General features: G+C 45.4%; 1 protein-coding gene across 1 annotated transcript; it reads right to left on the bottom strand.

The window, feature by feature from the left end:
* Positions 1–714: 714 nt before the first annotated feature.
* Positions 715–18809, bottom strand: EFCAB12 (EF-hand calcium binding domain 12). Its single transcript, XM_073591766.1, has 9 exons — positions 18723–18809; positions 14929–16056; positions 13445–13645; positions 10799–10967; positions 8720–8982; positions 5922–6135; positions 3982–4156; positions 2358–2483; positions 715–1013 (listed from the first exon to the last, which is right to left on the bottom strand). The coding sequence occupies exons 2-9, from the start codon at positions 15952–15954 to the stop codon at positions 854–856; spliced, it is 2334 nt and encodes a 777-aa protein (XP_073447867.1). The 5' UTR covers positions 15955–16056; positions 18723–18809; the 3' UTR covers positions 715–853.
* Between the last annotated feature and the right edge of the window lie 3652 nt (positions 18810–22461).

The raw sequence follows: 22461 nt of genomic DNA, 5'->3' as shown, positions 1-22461 counted from the left end.
CCTCCCCCTGAATAACACTACTGCCTTATAGACACAATGCTCCTGCTCTCTGCCCCCTGGATCACACTACTTTCTGCCTTATACACACAATTATCAGGATCTTTGCCCCCTTCGCACTCTGCATCACACTGCTGCCTTACACAGACTCATTATTGGATCCCACCTCCTTATCGAGCCATGTGCTCGAGCGCCATGCTCCCTCCCACAGTCCGATCAGCGCTGCCATTGGAAATCCCCTCCTTCTTCACCTCTCGCTCTCTGCACTACTACCGACACCTCCCTCTGAGTTCAGAGGGGCCGGAACTACAGAGGAGGCATCGGGTATCAATGCACGCTGACATTATGGACTGTCAGCGCACATTGAGAACATCACTGGAAAGAACATTGTCCTGTATACATCCACCACAAGGTTGATTTGCGGCAGAACCCCTGGGGATCACCAAAACTGGTTGGCGACCAATGCAACAGACTGACACCCACCTTTTAAGGTCTTTAGATATTTGCATAACTCCTCCCAAGAGCCAACCCACTGCTTGTATCAGGGCTAAAGGCTCTTGGGAGGAGTACTGGGCCAAGGTGCTGCAAATTTTTCAGGAAGCTATGTACAGCACCCTGCCGGCCCCTCCCACCAGCCATGATCTGCCTGCATTGCATAAAGAAGCACAGAGACCCAGCGATGACATCACGGGGACTAAAAAAAGTATTGAAAACAGGTTTTATGTAAACAATTTATTATCATGTTGATGGGGGGAGAATGGGGAAACCAACAGATAAACAGATAAAATGGAAGCTTCATTGACATCTGATGGCACAGGAAAAGCTCAGTCATTAGATGGAGACGGGGGGGGGGGTCTCATCCTGGGTGGGTGGCCTGGCTTTTTGTCGGTGGATGGTGTGGATCTGATTCGGCAGCCTGTGGGAGATAGAAGCGGAGTTTCTCCACAAGCTGACCAGGCCAAAACGCATTATCGTCAGATGTATAGAAGCGATGGGGGAACTTCCTCTTCAGATTCCTACAAATTAAACAGAAGGTGAATTTAATAGATCACTTATAACACGTTTAAGGGGCATATTTCTAAAGATGTGAATCAGATGTTCCACCTCCATGCACAGAGTACATTTACAGCACCGCTCTGTGCTGTGATCATGTGACTATCGGGCACATGTAGGGTTGCCACCTGTCCGGGATTCACCCGGACAGTTCGGGTTTGGAATCATGCGTCCAGGTTTCAGACTGCCTGAAACCCGGACACATTATTTAGACCAGACTATGGCTTCCCAGCAGGGTTGCTGGCTGCAGTTGTCTAAGTTGAGTGTGTCTGTTACAATCTTTCACACTGCCCAAAGCCAACACTAACAACCCCCCCCCAAACACACATACAGATGGGAGAGGAGAGAGGGGTCGATCTGCACCTCTTCCCCCCACCCCTACCCCTCTGTGTCTGCTCACACCCCAATCCCCGGCACTGTGCCTCAGAAAAGGAACGTGGGGGGCCGTAAATTTAAATCCAGCAGCCTCAGATACATCTGGATGAGAGGTGCTGACTGCCAAGAGGTGAGTGAGCTCACCATCCATCCCTGTCTGTGACTGAAGTCTCCCCCCTTCTCTCTCCTGTCTCTGAGTGAATACACTAAGGAAAATCAGGGTTCTCAGAGCACCCCTTACATCAGAGTTCCCCTTTACACCAGAGGCCACAGTGTTTCCCCTTTACATCAGAGTCCTCTCCATACATCAGAGTCCTCTCCGTACATCAGAGCTCTCAGTGTTCCCCCTTAAATCAGGGTTCCCAGAGCATCCCTTATATCAGAGTCCCCAGAGTTCTCCCTCACATCAGAGTCTGCAGAGTCCCCCCTTACAGTGAAAGGGAACTCTGTGAGTTCAGATGTAAAGGGGGACTCTTGTTATTAACTTCATATGATTAGAAATGTTATTTAATAGCAAAATATATGTATAGTTTATACTATAAAAAAAAAAAAATGGGTGTGCTCCGCTAAAGCGTTCGGGTTTGACTTGAAGAAACGGTGGCAACCCTAGGCACATAACGCCATCACAGCCCGGCCAGTCAAAGAGCCTGAACCCAGAAGGAAGACCAGGAGAAGATGGAAGCACCAGTGACAGTCAAAAATGTTGACAGCGCAGTGCTGGAGGGGATCATGTGGCAGGTAAGTATAGCCCCAATCTCAAGTACTAGGGGCAGATTTGGACAGGAGCCGATTAACCAAACCAGCGTGTCTTTGGAGCGTCTTTGGAAAGTAATCCCATGGTTGGGATTTGATCCAATAACCCTAGTGTTGCAGAGCAGAATTGCTAATCATGTGGAGGGACGCGACCATTTTTTTCAGTCTATTCAACTCACCCACTCATCTCCTGAAATTGCTCGAACGTCGTCCAGCATCTCAAGGTTTCTGTCCCGGCTTTCTTCTTTCCTCTCACTTTGGTTTTCACCCAGGCAACGTAGGTGTTGGGGGGGTATGGACCATTACTGGAAAATGCAGGATAGGGTGAGAGTTCGGAGGTGTGGAGACAAATTAGAGGGGTAGAGGATAAAACACAACAGAGAGGGGGTTAGATGAAGAACAGAGACTCAGATTATTCTGGAGCATCATGTCTTTTGAAGACTATAGTGGTGATATGTCCCTTCTGTAGTTGGTGTCTCTTCTCCTCCTACAGGACTGGAGCAAGATGTCACCCTCACCCAGATGGATTCCCTAGTTATTGGATCCTTCTGGATTATGGAGAATTCATCATGGTGGACTGAGCCTCTTATATCAGTGGGTGGAACGGACAAGTCCTGTGTTATATACACACACACACTATATTGTCAAAAGTATTGGGACACCTGCCTTTACACACACATGAACTTTAATGGCATCCCAGTCTTAGTCCGTAGGGTTCAATATTGAGTTGGCCCACCCTTTGCAGCTATAACAGCTTCAACTCTTCTGGGAAGGCTGTCCACAAGGTTTAGGAGTGTGTCTATGGGAATGTTTGACCATTCTTCCAGAAGAGGATTAGTGAGGTCAGGCACTGATGTTGGACGAGAAGGCCTGGCTCGCAGTCTCCCCACTAATCCATCCCAAAGATGTTGTATCAGGTTTAGGTCAGGCCAGTAAAGTTCCTCCACCCCAAACTCGCTCATTCATGTCTTTATGGACCTTGCTTTGTGCACTGGTGAGCAGTCATGTTGGAACAGGAAGGGGCCATCCCCAAACTGTTCCCACAAAGTTGGGAGCATGAAATTGTCCAAAATGTCTTGGTATGCTGACGCCTCAAGAGTTCCCTTCACTGGAAGTAAGGGGCCAAGCCCAACCCCTGAAAAACAACCCCACACCACAATCCCCCCTCCACTCAATGATTTGCACTCCAAACACATGCTGGTAGGTTAATTGGCTTCTGTCCAAAAAAAATTGGCCCTAGTATAAGAATGTGAGTTGGGGACTTTGGATTGTGGGTTCCTTGAGGGTAGGGACCAATGTGAGTGTGCGATGTGTGTGTGGAGCGCTGCGTAAATTGACGGCACTATATGGGTACCTTAAATAAATAATAAAAATAGATGAGCATCTTAATGAGACACAATGTACAGGGATAGGGATAATTGTAGACACGCACCCACACTCACTCAGGTTAAACAGGATGGATCGGTGTCTTTATTCAACCTTACTATGTGTGTGTAAACTGTAAAGGCAGGCGTCACAATACTTTTGACAATATAGTGTAAGTCAGCATGTCATATTCCAGCAAGCACACAATATCACAGGATTTACCCCCCCTATTATTGCTCATAACTTCTATACCCTTCTGTCCTCTCCATACTTCCTCCTAACGTATCTGTACATCTCTCTGCCTGGAGGGAGAGGAAGAAGGTGATAGAGATAGGGACCGAGCAAGAGATAGGGGCCCCTAACATTTACTCTAATGTATATAATGAAACAGTTTTGTTTTCTTTTAACTTAAACTGCAAATTGCATGTGGCAGCTCACCAGAGTCTGGGAGATCTGTCAGGATCCGCCTCCACATTGGGTCTTCCTTTGGACTTTTTTGAAGCGGAGCTCTTCCTCGTGAATCTGTCCTTGGAGGAAAGGCCAACGCCTGGCTGTCGGAGGGGAAGCCGATCTCCCGATTCACAGATCAGCTTGTCTCCAGGATATAATAAAGCTGAATGAAGAGAATGGATTCAGTTCAGTATGGTGTATATGTGGTTGCATTGACAGTTTACCCCGTGAAACTAACCAACCTGCCAAGATCCCAGTCTGGATCCAACTACTCTCTTGATTGCCGTCTGCCTTTGACCTGACTGCTCTCCTGCCTGACATGACCCAAGCCTGAACCTGACTGCTCTCATGCCCCCCACCTGCCTTTGACCCCAGCCTGGACCTAAATACTCTCTTGCCTGCCATGACCCAAGCCTGGATTTGTCTACTCTTCTGAGTACCGCCTGCCTTCAATTCCTGTCTGGACGTTGATTGCTGCCTGCCTTTGACCCCAGCCTGGACTTAATCCCTCCTGTTTCTGCCTCCTGCCATGTCCTCTGCCTGGACATGATTACTTTCTTGTCTGTCATCACCCTAGCTTGGACCTGACTACGCTCTTGATTGCTGCCTGTCTGGATCCAACATTTCCCATGCTGACATCTACCAGTATCAGTCAGTGGGAGGAATAGTGCCCCATCATTGGTGTCAGTGGGAAGAATAGTGCCCCATCATTGGTGTCAGTGGGAAGAATAGTGCCCCATCATTGGTGTCAGTGGGAGGAATAGCACCCCATCATTGGTGTCAGTGGGGGGAATAGCGCCCCATCATTGGTGTCAGTGGGGGGAATAGCGCCCCATCATTGGTGTCAGTGGGACGAATAGCGCCCCATCATTGGTGTCAGTGGGGGGAATAGTGCCTCATCATTGGTGTCAGTGGGATGAATAGCGCCCCATCATTGGTGTCAGTGGGAAGAATAGTGCTCCATCATTGGTGTCAGTGTGAGGAATAGCACCCCATCATTGGTGTCAGTGGGAGGAATAGCACCCCATCATTGGTGTCAGTGGGAGGAATAGTGCCCCATCATTGGTGTCAGTGGGAAGAATAGTGCCCCATCATTGGTGTCAGTGTGAGGAATAGCACCCCATCATTGGTGTCAGTGTGAGGAATAGCACCCCATCATTGGTGTCAGTGGGAGGAATAGTGCCCCATCATTGGTGTCAGTGGGAGGAATAGTGCCCCATCATTGGTGTCAGTGGGAGGAATAGCACCCCATCATTGGTGTCAGTGGGAGGAATAGTGCCCCATCATTGGTGTCAGTGGGAGGAATAGTGCCCCATCATTGGTGTCAGTGGGAGGAATAGTGCCCCATCATTGGTGTCAGTGGGAGGAATAGTGCCTCATAATTGGTGTCAGTGGGAAGAAAAGGGCCCCAGCGTTGATGTCAGTGCAAGAACTATTGCACTATTGTTGGTGTCAGTGGGAGGAATAGTGCCTCTATCAGTGGGAGGAATAGTGCCCCAAGGGCCAGATAAAGGCAAGTAAAGGGTCACATTCGGCCCCCCGGCCTACAGTTTGCAGACCCGCGCTCTAGGGTGCACTGGAGCCTCAGGGCACTCTAAAGTGCCTAAAGCACAAGGTGCTTTTTGGGGGCTGCACTGAGGTGTTCTGCATGCACTGGAGACACTCAGTACACTGGAGACAGGCATGGAGGACAAACAGGTAAGAATTATGGTTCGGAAGAAGCGTAGCGGCATGTTGCTTCAATGCCGAGCCAACATCACTTTGCAATTTAAAGCTGCACCAATCAAGAAAGCTTTCTCCTGTTTGCCGCACCAGTGCTCCAGGTAAAGTGCCGAGGACTGTGCACTGGAGAAGAGACCCGGCACTGGATCCCAGAAGAAATGAGGGTGACATATACTGTATCACGGTACAATATCTTTAAAGCCCACCTTCCTCCAGCAGCTCTTCTGTAAGGGGAACATTGTAGGCTTGGCACAGTTTTAGGATCTTATGATATTGTTGTAGGCCCCGCCTTCTGAACGGCTCCACCAGCTCGGCTGACTCCTCCCCCAGCGTGGACGGCAGGGAATGGGCGTCAACAGCAGCGTTGCCCGTTCGCACCAAACGGCACTGATCTAACCAGTCCAAGAGTCGGGTGTTGCTCTGGAAGGAGACAATAAAGTGTTAAAGATAAACTGACAACATTTGATTGTCTATTGGTCTGTCCTTTATCCTTTGATAATCTATTGGGCTTATCCAAGATTTTGAATATCCATTGGCAAAGTGTATGAATACAGCAGGAAAGCGTTAAAGCGGTATTAAAGCGCAAAGCAAACACTTATTATATTGCAGCTTACCAATTCTTACATGTGGTGGCTGCATTAGTTTTCTTTTTTAGGATTTATTTCTTCTATTTTCATCGGTGATCCAGCCAGCAAGTCTGTTGTTTTTCAAAAGAACAAGCTCTCTAGCAGAATGTATCAGTTTACACGGATGAGACAAACCACTTAACAATGACAGGGGTGCTTGCAATGATCAGCTTTTATTTATTCATGTCATTTCAAAAGGAAAAAAAAAACAACTGCTTGCTGTAACTGATTATAAAGTGTGAGCTGGAGTTTAGCTTCAATCAGTTAGTGTATCTGAATCTGCAAATATATCTAACACTACCTCCCCCCCCCCCCCCCCCCCCAGACTGACAACGCTCCTGTGCTCATTCCTCCAGAGTTGTGTCCTTCACTAATACAGGAGGTGTGTCACAAGGTAAAAACAGAGAGGGAAAAGCCAAAAAAAAAAAAGAGAAAACCAATGCAGCCACCACATTCTGATGATTGGTAAGCTGCAATATATGACATGTCTGTTTTTGGGTTTAACCACAATCCAGCCCCGGCCTATTCTGGCACATCATTTTTTTGCTAGAAAATGACTTAGAACCCCCAAACAATATATATACATACATACATACACACACACATACATATATACTTTTTTTTTTTTTTTAGCAGAGACCCTAGAGAATAAAATGGTGGTCGTTGCAATTTTTTATGTCGCACGGTATTTGCGCAGCAATTTTTCAAAAATATTTTCGAAAAAAAACACATTCATGTATTAAAAAAAAAACAAAAAAAAAAAACCAGTAAAGTTAGCCCATTGTTTTCTTTGTATAATGTGAAAGATGATGTTACGCCGAGTAAATAGATACCCAACATGTCACACTCGTGGAATGGCGCCAAACTTCGGTACCTAAAAATCTCCATAGGCTAACCCTTTAAATTTTTTTTTTTTTTTTTACAGGTTACTTGTTTAGAGTTACAGAGGATGTCTAGAGCTAGAATTATTGCTCTCGCTCTAACGTTCACGGCTTTACCTCGCATGTGTGCTTTGAACGCTGTTTACACATGCTGGCACGACCTACGCATGAAATCGCTTCTGTGTGCGAGCATGAGGGGATGGGGAGCGCTCTAAAAAAACAAAAACGTTTTTATTATTTTATTTTTATATTTTTATTTTTACACTTTTCCTTTAATTTTTTTTAATTACTTTTAATACTATTACATCCCATTTAATAGGAATAGGGCAGCCTCCGAGGGTCATAGAGATGGCCGGGTACCATATGGTCATTCTCTGGCTCCCCTATCGCACGGGCGAGCTGGGAGAAGCACCGGAGGGCAGCGGTAGGAGGGGGGGGTACAAAAAAATAATAAATGATGCCTGCCAGCTGCACCCATCATTCAGATATCTCCACTTTAACCTCATCATATGACGTCCGCCTAAATAAGGTTAAGTTTCCGCTATAAAAGTTCCCGCTTCAAGGAAGCCGGTTGCATTTATCCCTGGAGACTGAGGACATCTTGTGGTGAAAAGTGATTACTGCAGGTAAAGCAAAGGACTGGTCCAGATAGGGTAGCTTTTTTTTTTTTTTTTTTTTTTTTTACACCTGCCAAGAAAAAAATATGATTTGATGACTTCCATTCCTGGCCTTCTTCTGAAAATACTAGTTGCCTGGCCATATCTGGCTTTAATACCTCTAAATCACTGAGCCAGAACCAGTGGCAGCCCATTCATTAGGGGTGCCGCCCCCCCATCCATGCATCCGGACTCCTAATCTACATGCGGGGCGCCGGATTCCAATGGGGTTTTCTTTTTTTTTTTTGACGCACGTGATTAGAGCCTGAGGCTCTAATAGGCTTCAAAAAAGGGTGGGCCCGGGGCGCAGAGCACACCCACTTGTGTGACAATAGCGAATGAATATTTGCTTTTGCCACACTGATTCTCCTCCCGGCCAATCAGGAAGCGGGTCCTGAGACCCGTCACCCAATTGGCTGAAAAGAGAGGCGATCCGATTGGCTGCCTAGGAGGAGGAAGAGAGGAGACGCGTGGCATGGTGCAGGGGACAAGGAGGTCCAGGGGGAGCCGCCGCGAGCTAGATGGGGTAAGTGTGGAGCTGGTGACCTGACTGACCGGGGTGTGGGGGTGCAGGTGACTGACCGGGGTGGCTGTGGGTGTATTTCCACCCCCCACTAAAAAAAACATACCACCAGCCGTCACTGGCCAGAAGACCAAGTCTTGTGTCAATGACTCAGTAAGCATTGAAGCCAAAGCAACAACATGGCAGCCAGGCAGCTAGCATTTCCAGAAGAAGGACAGCAAAAGATGGCCAATGTATTGCTCTCATGAAAGGTGTCCTTAGAAAGCTGGAGAGTCAAGAAGTGGCGGTCACCACCCTATAGAGACGTCCTCTGCTCACCTTTGCTCTTCTCTTCCTCTCCCGATAGTTCTTCCCGATCTCCTCCATGTCCTCGTAGCTGAGGGGCCTCATTTCATCCAGACTGACAGGAGGAACCTGCAGGAACTGCGACTTGCTGCCCTCGCTGTGGTCACTGCGGCCCGGCTGAGATCTCGTCTTGGTATCCCCAACACTGAGCCAGGAGACGGAGCGCGCCGAGGAGGGCTTGGTCTCACCGGAGTCACTTTTCTGGTCACTGGCCGGTCGGAAACACTTCACTGGAGCTGCAAAAAAAAAAAAAGATTTATATTATTATCATTATTATATTTTTATTACTATTAATATTATTATTTAAGTATTTATTTATCTTTATTATTATGATATTTTATAAATATTATGTTATTATTATTGCTATTAGTATTAATAAAGTATTTCACAAATGGCGAAAAATTTGGGAATTTTTAACATTTATAAGAGATAAGAGATGACACAACCGTGTAAAATCTTGGAGCGTGTGCAGTTCCAGGCTGTGCTCACAATTGTCTGACAGAGATCCACCGCCTGCTGCCTTGTGACTTGCTACAAAGTTACAATGTACAGTCTGATCACTGGGGGAGAGGAGACTGAGGAAACTCTTCCTCCTGCCTGCAGCAGACTGATGACATTATCTTAGCCTAGAGAAAGTCACTGGGGGAGAGGAGACTGAGAAAATGCTTTAATCTGCCTGCAGCAGACTGATGACATCATCTCAGCCTAGAGAAAGTCACTGAAGGAGAGGAGACTTAGAAAATGCTTCCTCCTGCCTGCAGCAGACTGATGACATTAACTTAGTCTAGAGAAAGTCACTGGGGGAGAGGAGACAAAGAAAATACTTTAATCCACCTGCAGCAGACCGATGACATCATCTCAGCCTAGAGAAAGTCACTGGGCTAAGAGGAGACTGAGAAAATGCTTCCTCCTGTCTGCAGCAGACTGATGACATTATCTTAGCCTAGAGAAAGTCAATGGGAAAAAGGAGACTGAGAAAATGCTTCTTCCTGCCTGCAGCAGACTGATGACATTATCTTAGCCTAGAGAAAGTCACTGGGGGAGAGGAGACAAAGAAAATACTTTAATCCACCTGCAGCAGACCGATGACATCATCTCAGCCTAGAGAAAGTCACTGGGCTAAGAGGAGACTGAGAAAATGCTTCCTCCTGTCTGCAGCAGACTGATGACATTATCTTAGCCTAGAGAAAGTCAATGTGAAAAAGGAGACTGAGAAAATGCTTCTTCCTGCCTGCAGCAGACTGATGACATTATCTTAGCCTAGAGAAAGTCACTGGGGGAGAGGAGACTGAGAAAATACTTTAATCTGCCTGCAGCAGACTGTCAACATCATGTCAGCCTAGAGAAAGTCACTGGGGGACAGGAGACTAAGAAAATGCTTCTTCCTGCCTGCAGCAGACTGATGACATTATCTTAGCCTAGAGAAAGTCACTGGAGGAGAGGAGACTGAGAAAAGGCTTCATCCTGCCTGCAGCAGACTGTCGACATCATCTCAGCCTAGAGAAAGTCACTGGGGGACAGGAGACTAAGAAAATGCTTCTTCCTGCCTGCAGCAGACTGATGACATTATCTTAGCCTAGAGAAAGTCACTGGAGGAGAGGAGACTGAGAAAAGTCTTCATCCTGCCTGCAGCAGACTGTCGACATCATCTCAGCCTAGAGAAAGTCACTGGGGGACAGGAGACTGATGAAATGCTTCCTCCTGCCTGCAGCAGACTGATGACATTGTCTTAGCCTAGAGAAAGTAACTGGGGGAGAGGAGACAGGGAAAATGCTTTAATCTACCTGCAGCAGACTGATGACATCATATCAGCCTAGGCAAAGTAACTTGGATGGAGCTTGAGGGAAAACTTTATAAATGATAAAAATAATAAATAAAAAATAAATAAAAAGGTACTGTTGCTGTATATTGTTACTTATCAGGAGTTAATTAATACAGACGTGTTAAGTTATGTTTTTCTGTAAATGGTAATATGAGGTTGGGCATTCTACATGACACCAGCAGGTGTCACCGTCTCCAATGTGTGGTCATGTTTTATAGAACAGACTGTACCTCCTGTCTTCTGACTGACAGACACTTCCTTCCGATGTCCTCCCAGGTTCTTCTTCCACCACAAGTGCCGCCCAACACAGAGCTCCTTGTAGTTGATACAATTCGGACGTTTGTTTCCAAGTGAGATGACCAAATCATCAAACTGCAAATCGCTGATGGGAATGTTGGCCTGGAAGGGAAAATAAAGTGATGGCCGTCTATAGACATGTGCGGTTCCTTGCATTGCAAATTGAAATTCGGACATGTTCATTATTCGGAGATTCGGAGATTCGGATATATCAGAAATTTCCAAATTACAATAGTAACAAATTTAAAGGAATCCAAAATAACAAAATTAAGTTTCGTCCCAGAATTCAAATCATAATTGAATGTGAAAACGAATTGATTTCCAAAACAAATTCGAAATATATACATATTGCTGATATCATTCAAAGACTATGTGTATTAGTGTTAAAATATAGCCACCGTCCAAAATTTGAATTCAGAATAGAATAGAATAAAACAGAATAGAATAGAAAAGAAGGAATATAAACGGAAAGGAGAGAATAGAAAAGAATAGAATAAAAATAGATTTGATTTGAATAGAATATAATTAAATAGAAGGAATAAAGCCATTGTCTGAAATTTTAATTTAAAAAAGAATAGAATAAAACAGAATAGAATAGAAAAGAATAAAACAAAACACAATGGAATAGCAAAGAATAGAATAAGATAAGAAATAAAATAGAATAGAATAGAAAATGAAGGAATAGAAAATAAAAGAAAAGAACAGGATAGGAAAAAAAAGAAAATAGAAATTATTAGAAAAAAAGGAATAGGAAAGAAGAGGAAAATAGAAAATAAAGGATTATAATAGAATTAAAAAATAGATTTGATTTGAACAGAATATAATTAAATAGAAGGAATATAGCCATCTTCCGAAATTCTAATTTCAAAAAGAATAGAATAAAACAGAATAGAATAGAAAAGAATAAAACAGAACACAATGGAAAAGCAAAGAATAGAATAAGATAAAAAAAGAAAAGAATAGAAAAGAATACACTAAACTAGAAAATAAAGGAATAGAAATAATAGAATAGAAAAGGATAGAAAGAATATAGCCATCTTCCAAAATTCGAATTTCGAAGAGAGTAGAATAGAGAAAAACAGAATAGAAAAGAAGGAACAGAATAGAAAAGAAAAGAATAGAAGATAATAGAAAATAAAGTAATAGAATAGCATAGGAAAAATGTATTTGATTTGAATAGAATAGAATTAAATAGAATGAAAATATCTATCTTCCTAAATTCGAATTACAAAAAGAATAGAACAGAATAGAATAAATCAGAACAAAATAGAATATAAAATAATAGAATAAGATAAAAAAAAGTGTGTAATAGAAAAGAATAGAATAGAATAAAAAAAGAAAAGAAAGGAATAGTAATGAATAGCAAAGAAAAGAATAGAATAGAAAAAAAATAGAAAAGTATAGAATAGGTTAAAATAGGATAGAATAGGATAGAAAATAATAAAATAGAAATAAATAGAAAAAAATAGAATATATTAAAACAGAAAGAATATAACCATCTTCCAAAATTCAAATTTCGAAAAGAATAGAATAGAAAAAAACAACAGAACAGAATAGAAAAAAAAAAAAATACCTTGACAGGTGGATGTCAGTCTGGAGGACAGAAATGATTGAAAGGGGCGGGGCCAGGGATAGTCAGGCTGGGATGGAATGAGCTAGGCTGGCCCTTGGGAGGAGTTATGCAAATATCAAAATCCTTTGCAGTCTGTCTCTGCACCGGAAACTGACTGGAACTGACTGCATGGTGTGAACTAGAGCCACTGGAATACATGGAAAACACTGTGCATGCATTTTTAGGGCCAGTTCCGGATACGTTCCGGTTCAGTTTTTTTCTTACAGTTCACACCCAACGCAGCTGCAGTGCGTTTTTGATACGATTTGCTAGGTTCCAGTACAGTTCTGTGCAGAAAAAAAAAATGCAGCACGCTCTACTTTTTTTTCTGCACCGGAAACTGACTGCACTGGTGTGAACTAGAGCCATTGGAATACATGGAAAACACTGTGCATGCATTTTTAGTGCAGAAAAAAAAAGTGCACGGAACTGCATCTGGTGTGAACTAGCACTAAAATGCATTAAAAATGCACCGGAATGCACTGGAACGCATCAAAAATGCACTGAACCCTAGTATAGCGAAAAAATAAACAAGAAAAAAGAAGAAAAAAAAAGCACCTGGAATGCACCCAGAACTACATAAAAAAAGCACCAAAAACGCACCTTGCAAAGCATCAAAAATGCACTGTACCCTGGTATAGTGAAAAAAAAAAAACAGCAAAAGAGAAGCAAAAAAACACCTGGAATGCATCCAGAACCACATAAAAAATGCACCAAAAACGCACTGGAACAGATCAAAAACGCGATAAAAACAGAAACGCATCCCGAACGGCTCTGGAGTGCGTTTTTGTGGAGTGAACCAGCCCTTCTACTTTTTTTTTCTGGAACTGACCACACTGGTGTGAACTATGCCATTGAAAACCATATGACCTACTTTCCATGCGTTTTTGATGCATAAAAAAAAAAAATGCACTGGGACTTGCATGTGGTGTGAACTGGCCCTAAAACATCGCCCCCGGGTTGTCACCTCTTTACGGACGGACTTCAGATCCTTGCTGGAGATCTCCTTCCTCTTCCTCTTGTCCGTTTGGTTGTAAAGGTCGACAAGTCGAAGGTGGCGCCGATGAAGATAAGAGTCCAGGATGGCCAGAGCCTCGGGGTGCGGTTGTTGGATGGACGGTGTGACCGCACTGCGCTGCGAGCTCCTCGGAACGCTGCGCTCCGCCTCCTGCAACATCCAACAAAGAGTTATACAAAACTAACGGCGGGACACAGGAGCCGAGGAGGCGAATGTTTCTAAAAGGAAGGAATCTGGAATCTGATTGGCTGCTGTGAGCAGCACAGAATTATTTTTTTTTTCCTTTCAGTTACTTTAGATTGACAAGACTAAAGAGAGCAGGTATAGGAAATCTCATTAAGCCAAACAATAAATACATACTACAATTGAATTGTGCACATATAACCCCGCCATGCATTTTCCAATCTGATATGCTAAATGCAATTTCTTTGCAGCAAACATTCCCTCTGAAGAAGACCCCTACGAAACGGGTCGAAACGTGTCAGTTTTTTTTGTCATACATAGACATGTTTGTTATGTACATTTCTGTGTTTGCTACATTTGCACTTTTGGGTATACACCCTCTAGAGCTCATATTTTAACTATCATGGAATTATTGTATGCCAATCATTTTTAAATAAAGAATAATTTTTCTAATTCATCTACCACTTATTTACCTCGCTGCTATAAAACCCCTCTGGGGGGGAACTTTCCAATCTCATATCATTCGGGGTGTGCAGCACCATTATCCCCCCCTTTATGTGTTTTTCCCATGCTACATACTACAATTATCCACTTGAAGACCGAGCATTTTCTGGCAATTTTTCTTTACGTGAAAATCTGTTTATTTTTTCTAGAGAATTTGTTAGAACCTTCAAACATTGTATATATATATATATATATATATATATATATATATATATATATATATATATATATATATATTTTTTTTTTTTTTTATATATATATATATATTTTTTTTATATATATATATATATATTTATATATATATATATATATATATATATATATATATATATATATATATATATATATATATATATATATATATATATATCCCTATCCTGGAAGGATTTACCCCCCTTAGTGGCCATTTTTTGCCATATGGCACTGCATTACTTTAACTGACAATTGCGCTGTCATACAACGCTGTACCCAAATAAAATTTATATCCTTTTTTTCCCACAAATAGACTTTCTTTTGGTGGTATTTGATCACCCCTGCGGTTTTTATTTTTTTGCGCTATAAACAAAAAAATGAGCGACAATTTTGAAAAAAACAAAAAAAAACAATATTTTTTACTTTCTGCTATAAAACATATCCAATAAAAAAATATGTAAAAAAATCGAATTTCTTCATCGGTTTAGGCCAATTTGTATTCTGCTACATATTTTTGGTAAAAAAAAAAGGAAGGAAGGAAGATGAAAACTTACACAGCTGGCTGTATCCTGATTGGTCTGCTGCGACATCTGACTTTTTAAACGCTTCTCGGTCATTTTATCTTGCACCCGGGTCTCTAACGCGGTCAGGTTTGGTTTTCCTTGCAGCCATTTCTCTAGATCCCCCATACTGTCCAGTTGTGCCCTTAGTTGCTTTCTTTGCGTTATCCAATTGGAAATGTTCTGCCCAACCACTTTGGTCCCCTGGATCTGCTCATCCACCTTGGTCCCCAGGATCTGCTCATCCACCTTGGTCCCCAGGATCTGCCCATCCACCTTGGTCCCCAGGATCTGCCCATCCACCTTGGTCCCCAGGATCTGCTCATCCACCTTGGTCCCCAGGATCTGCTCATCCACCTTGGTCCCCAGGATCTGCCCATCCACCTTGGTCCCCAGGATCTGCCCATCCACCTTGGTCCCCAGGATCTGCTCATCCACCTTGGTCCCCAGGATCTGCTCATCCACCTTGGTCCCCAGGATCTGCCCATCCAACTTGGTCCCCAGGATCTGCCCATCCACCTTGGTCCCCAGGATCTGCCCATCCACCTTGGTCCCCTGGATCTGCTCATCCACCTTGGTCCTCAGGATCTGCTCATCCACCTTGGTCCCCAGGATCTGCTCATCCACCTTGGTCCCCAGGATCTGCTCATCCACCTTGGTCCCCAGGATCTGCTCATCCACCTTGATCCCCAGGATCTGCCCATCCACCTTGGTCCCCAGGATCTGCCCATCCACCTTGGTCCCCAGGATCTGCCCATCCACCTTGGATAGGATCTTCTCATCCCATGGTTTAGCGGTGACCCTGGAAGCTTCCATTGACTTTCCTGTAAGATTCAATGGTTCAGACTCTACTCTCTGCATTGGAGGGGCAATGATGCGTCGCGTCCTTGACTTCGGTGGTCCAAAAGTTCTGCAAGCCACCTTGAAGAAGAGCGTCTGGGACAGATCCGGCTGCTTGTACTTGCTGATATCATCGTCAGAGGATTGGAGGACATCCTGGAAGTTCACTTCTTTAGCCATGGCTACATTTAATATTGGTGGTGCATAGAAATGAAGAGTGTGTAAGACTCCTCGTGGGCAGGGCTAAAGGTGGGGATACAGTAGCAGCATGACCTCTGGAGGCTGCAAGAGAAAGAGTTTAGACTTAAAAGGACCAATAAATCTCAAACCTTTTCATTTGGTTCTTAAAGATGAATCCAAGGTGTGGATATCAATATAACTGTGTATTTATCATACCTGCGGGATCCCAGAGGAAGCTGGAAATCACTGTAGTAGGCACCGATACTTCAGTGATTGCCTCTAGCTTCCCGGTCCTGTTCCGAGTGGCTGCCCTACTGCTTACTGAGCACAGGGAGTCACTCACTCGAAACGGGCACCATTCAAAGAATGCTTTACATTTTCTCAATGAATGCAAAGTGTTCTTTAATTGGACAATGTTGAGATCATGATGTCACCGCTCCCCACCTCATCCAGTCAGAGAATGCTTCATATCATCTTTTACTGCTAAAAAAGTACCCAATTGCTCTGTATTGTTAAAATGTATTGGGTTCTGCCAGAAAAGTTTATTTGAATTTGTAGGGGGGGAGAGAAAAAGAGAGAAAGGGGGGGTTGGAAATAAGAGAGAGAGAAAAGGAGGCAGGGAGAAGGAATAAGAGGTGGGCGAAAAGAAATAGGAAGAGAAAGGGAAGGGAAAGTGAATGGAATAGGAAGAGAGGGAAATGAAGGGAAAGGGGAAAGGAAGAGGAAGGGAAAGGGGAAAGGAAGAGGAAGGGAAAGGGGAAAGGGAGTGGAAGGGAAAGGGGAAAGGAGGAGGAAGGGAAAGGAAGAGGAAGGGAAAGGGGAAAGGAAGAGGAAGGGAAAGGGAGGGAAGAGAAAGGTAAAGAAATAGGAAGAAAAGGGGAATGGAATAGGAAGGGAAGGGGGAAGGAAAAGCGAAAGGAAAGGGAAGGGAACAGAAATGTAAAGGGAAGGGAAAGGTAAGAGAATAAGAAGAAAAAGGGAAGGGGATAGGAGGGGAAAGAAAAGGAAAAGGGAATAGGGAGAGAAAGGGAAGGGAATAGGAAGAGAGAGGGAAATGAAAGGAAAGGGGAAAGGAAGAGGAAGGGAAAGGTAAAGGAAGGGAAAGGGGAAAGGAAGAGGAAGGGAAGGGAAGGGAAAGGGAAGGGAAGAGAAAGGTAAGGAAATAGGAAGGAAAAGGGAATGGAATAGGAAGGGAAGGGGAAAGGAAAAGCAAAACAAAAGGGAAAGGGAAGGGAACAGAAATGGAAAGGGAGGGGAAAGGTAAGAGAATAAGAAGGAAAATGGAAGGGCATAGGAAAGGAAGGGGAAGGGAAAAAAAGGAAAAGGGAATAGGGAGAGAAAGGAAAGGGGAAAGGAAATGGAATGTAATAGGAAGAGAGGGGGAAATGAAAGAGGGAAGGAAAAGCTTAGGGAAAGGGAACAGAACAGAAAGGGAAGGGTATAGGAATGGAAAGGGAAGGGAAAGGTAAGGGAGTAGGAGGGGAAAGGTAAAGGAATAGGAAGGAAAAGGGAAGAGGAAGGGAAATGAAAAGTAACAGAAAGGGAAGGGTATACGAAGGGAAAGGGTAGAGAAAGGTAAGGAAATAGAAAGGGAAGGGAGAGGGAATGGAATAGGAAGGGGAAGGGATATGAAAGGGAAGGGGAAAGAAAAAGCAAAGGGAAAGGGAAGGGTATAGGAATGGAAAGGTAAGGGAATAGGAAGGGAAAGAAAAATGAAAGAAAATGGGAAGGGGCGGGAAGGGGCAGGACAGGGATTGCCTGTGGAGAAAAGAGGAAGAAAACCAGTCTGCTTATACAATCTGTTTACTCGGACTTGGTACAAGGACCATTCAGCCTTCTGTGACACAATACTGTACCAGTCTGAGCAGTTAATGACACTCAGTGGTTAGTGTGGGTGACTCCAATGCAATGTTAGAGATATAAAATGGGGTGATACATTCTGGTTCGAGCCCCGGGAAAATACAGACACACCCTGAGGACAGACATGACTGGACAATACACAAACAAGAGACACTAAATATCTCCAACACTCAAAAAACAAAACAAAAGGATGCAGAAAATATATTCTTAGAGAAGGCTTTTTCAACCTTCCAACCCCAGAGGACCCCTTGAAATAATATTCATGTTTTGGGGAAACCCTTTAAGTGGTTCTAAAGCCAAAACATCTTTTACCTTAATACATTCTTTGCATTTAATGTAAAAAAAGTTTAGGCATCAGCATCAGAACTGGACCACGGAGCAATGGAATAAGGTGGACCGGTCTGATGAATTAAAGAATGGTTCGAGGAACACAAAAGAGTTCGAGGTGTTGACTTGGCCTCCAAATTCTCCAGTCGAGCCTCTTTGGGATCAAGTCCAATCCACGGAGGCCCAATCTCACAACTTACAGGACTTAAAAGGATCTGCTACTGACGGCTAGATACCACAGCGTACCTTCAGAGGTCTAGTGGAGTTCATGCCTCGATGGGTTATATTGGGTGGCCATAATGTTATGACCGATCTGTGTTTATACAATGTAACGTTTTATTATTAGTTCAAATAGAGATATCATTAAAGTGTACGATTTGGCCAGAACAATGTGCACATGCCATTCAGTTTCTATGGATAAAAACATACATTGCATCTGTATACATTCAAAACAATAAAAAAAAAAAATGAATCCACAAATGACATCACACTGATAAACTCCGCCTATTCCTAATTAATAATATTAGAAGAATTAATGATCTTTTTCAGACATGACTGTACAGGAAGGATCTCACACATACCTGAGCTGTCTGTGCAGCCATTCACTCCCTAATCCCTGCAGGCTTCTTGTTGTCTGGTAACCACGGTGACAGCCCCGCCCACACAGCACTGGTTGGATGAGACTTGTGTCCACATTTATCTCAAACACGTCCACCCCGACCTCCACCTACCCAGAGACTCACACCAAAAAACACCGCCATCGCTTTGACATGGCTCAGGAACAGGAATTAAAAAAAAAAAAAAAAAGTTTCATTTAATTTTTAAATGTTTTTTTAAAAGGGTACCTCCACTTTTGTGGGGGAAAAAAAAAAAAGGGGGAAATAAAAAAAGAAACAACTTGCATATACAATTGCGACACAAGTCATATTGTAATCAATGTGAATGTAGTATAAATATGTAAAGAGCTGCATAAATTGACGGCGGTATATAAGTTCCTGTAATAAATAAATAATAGAATGTTATTAAAAAATGACCTTTCCTTTTCAACCTGCAGCACTGCAATTTTCTGCAAAATGCAGAATGGCCACCAGGAGGCGTTCTGTACACAGATGGTATACAGGGCGCCCCCCCCCCAGAAATGTCATTTCCTGCTTGTGTGATTGGACCATTTACCAATACCAGAACGTATAAGTTCGGTGCAGCCTGTGACCTCCACCTATGTGACATCGCTTGGGTGTAGGAGCCAAATGAGCGGATGGGGGAGATCACTGCTCCCCAGTGGCGGCTGGTACTGTATCTATTTTTTGGGGGGGGGGGGGGGGCGGCAAACAAAAAATCCCGCTGCCACTCCAGAATCCAGAAAACAGGCTGTGTTATATACAAAATGACAGCAGCAATGAAAGAAAAAAAAAGGGGGCGGCCTCGGTAGGTACTCACAGTGCTCCTCCGCACCGGCTCCCGCTCATCTGATCGGGCTCTCTGTACCAGTTCCCGCTCATCCAATCCGGCTCCCTGCACCGATCTCTGCTCGTCCAATCGGGCTCCCCACTCTCTGCACAGGCTCTAGCTTGTCCGATTGGGTTCCCCACTCTCTGCACTGGGTCCCACTCGTCCGATCGGGCTCCCTGCTCCCCACACAGGCTCCAGATCGTCCAATCGGGCTCTCCGCACAGGCTCCCGCTTGAGCGATCGGGCTCCCCACTCTTCGCATCAGCTCCCCATTCTCTGTACCAGCTCACGTTCGTCCGATCGAGCTCCCCGCACCGGCTCCCACTCATCCGGTTGGGGCTCCCCGCTCTCCGCACCGGCTCCTGCTCGCCCGATCAGGCCCCCTGTTCTCCGTACCGGCTCCTGCTCGTCTGATCCGGCTCCCACTCATCCAGTCGGGGCTTCCCGCTCTCCGCACCGGCTCCTGCTCGTCCGATTCGGCTCCCAATCATCTGATCGGGCTCCCCGCTCTCCGCACCAGCTCCTGCTCATCCGATCGGGCTCCCTGTTCTCCGTACCGGCTCCCGCTCGTCTGATCCGGGTCCCACTCATCCGATCGGGCTCCCTGCTCTCCGTACCGGCTCCTGCTTGTCCGATCCGGCTCCCACTCATCCGATCAAGCTCCCCGCTCTCGGCACCGGCTCCTGCTCGTCCGATCGGGCTCCCTGCTCTCTGTACCGGCTCCTGCTCGTCCGATCCGGCTCCCACTCATCCGATCGGGCTCCCCGCTCTCCGCACCGGCTCCTGCTCCTCCGGTCAGGGCTCCCTGCTCTCTGTACCGGCTCCTGCTCGTCCGATCCGGCTCCCCGCTCTCCGCACCGGCTCCTGCTCGTCCGGTCAGGGCTCCCTGCTCTCTGTACCGGCTCCTGCTCGTCCGATTGGGCTCCCTGCTCTCCGCACCGGCTCCTGCTCCTCCGGTCAGGGCTCCCTGCTCTCTGTACCGGCTCCTGCTCGTCCGATCCGGCTCCCCGCTCTCCGTACCGGCTCCTGCTCGTCCGATCCGGCTCCCACTCATCCGATCGGGCTCCCTGCTCTCCGTACCGGCTCCTGCTCGTTCGGTCAGGGCTCCCCACTCTCCATACCGGCTCCTGCTCGTCCGATCCGGCTCCCACTCATCCGATCGGGCTCCCTGCTCTCCGTACCGGCTCCTGCTCGTTCGGTCAGGGCTCCCCACTCTCCGTACCGGCTCCTGCTCGTCCGGTCGGGGCTCCCTGCTCCCGCTCATCCGCTCCGACTCTTCCCTCCTGTTACAGGCATTGCTTCTCCTCCCGGCGGGTCCTGAGACCCATCCTAAGACTCCCTAGCCAATCGGGTCTCAGGAACTGCTTTCTGATTGGCCAGGAGGAGAATCAGGAAGACATTAGCGAATATTAATTCATTGGAATCCATACGTCCGGCACTCTGCATGGAGATTAGGGGCCGGGCGCATGGATTAGGGGGGCGTCACCCCTGCGTCCCTAATGGACGGGCCGCCACTGCTGCTCCCCATACTATACCATATTCTAATGCAGGTCGCAAAGTAGGAAGGAGCAGTGAGGGGTCACTGGCAAGGTGAGTATAAAGGGGTTGGTTGGGGGGGCTTGAATCTCTTGTAGAGACTTAGCCCCCCGCATAGGTAAGGTCACATTGCCTCTTTAATCTCCTCCCTCCAGCTGAACGCATATATGTGGCAGGATGGATTGGGCCTTATTCGGTCATCTACACTCACCGGCCACTTTATTAGGTACACCTGTTTACAGCGGGTGTAAACTCCCATCTCTGCCTTCTACCTATAAGTACTGTAAATATCTCCTAGAGATGCACCGTTTATTAGATATTTACTGTATATGCAGCCAATGACGTCATCAGCGCTCTGAAGTCACCCAGCAGTTTACTACCTCTTTAAATTTCTTAGTAACACAAATTGCTAATCAGCCAATCACATGGCAGCAACTCAATGCATTTAGGCATCTAGATGTGGTGAAGACGACTTGCTGAAGTTCAAACCGAGCATCAGAATGGGGAAAAAAAGGGGATTTAAGTGACTTTGAACATGGCCTGGTTGTTGGTGCCAGACGGGCTGGTCTGAGTATTTCTGGGATTTTCACACACAACCATCTCTCATGGTTTACAGAGAAAATATCCAGCGAGTGGCAGTTGTGTGGATGAAAATGCCTTGTTGAGGTCAAAGGAGAATGGGCAGACTGGTTGGAGATGATAGAAAGGCAACAGCAACTCAAATAACCGCTCATTACATCCAAGGTATGCAGAATACCATCTCTGAACGCACAACACATCCAACCTTGAAGCAGATGGGCTACAGCAGCAGAAGACCACACCGGGTGCCACTCCTGTCAGCTAAGAACAGGAAACTGAGGCTCAAATTTGCACAGGATCATCAAAATTGGACAACAGAAGTTTGGAAATACGTTGTCTGGTCTGATGAGTCTCGATTTCAGCTGCGACATTCAGATGGTAGAAGCAGAATTTGGCACATGGATCCATCCTGCCTTGTATCACCGGTTCAGGCTGGTGGTGGGGGTGTAATGGTGTGGGGGATATTTTCTTGGCACACTTTGGGCCCCTTAGTACCAATTGATCATGGTTTATACACCACGACCTACCTGAGTATTGGTGCTGACCATGTCCATCCCTTTATGACTACAGTGTCCCCATCTTCTGATGGCTCCTTCCAGCAGGATAATGCACCATGTCACAAAGCTCCAATCATCTCACCACTGGACAATGAGGTCCCTGTACTCCAATGTCCTCCACACTCACCACAACTCATCCAATAGAGCCCCTTTGGGATGTGGTGGAACAGGAGATTGGCATCATGGATGTGCAGCCGAC

Source organism: Aquarana catesbeiana, linkage group LG07, assembly GCF_042186555.1.
Source record: "Aquarana catesbeiana isolate 2022-GZ linkage group LG07, ASM4218655v1, whole genome shotgun sequence".
NCBI lineage: Eukaryota > Metazoa > Chordata > Amphibia > Anura > Ranidae > Aquarana > Aquarana catesbeiana.
Note: the sequence above shows the minus strand (reverse complement) of the source record. Positions and strands in the feature narration are given on the sequence as shown.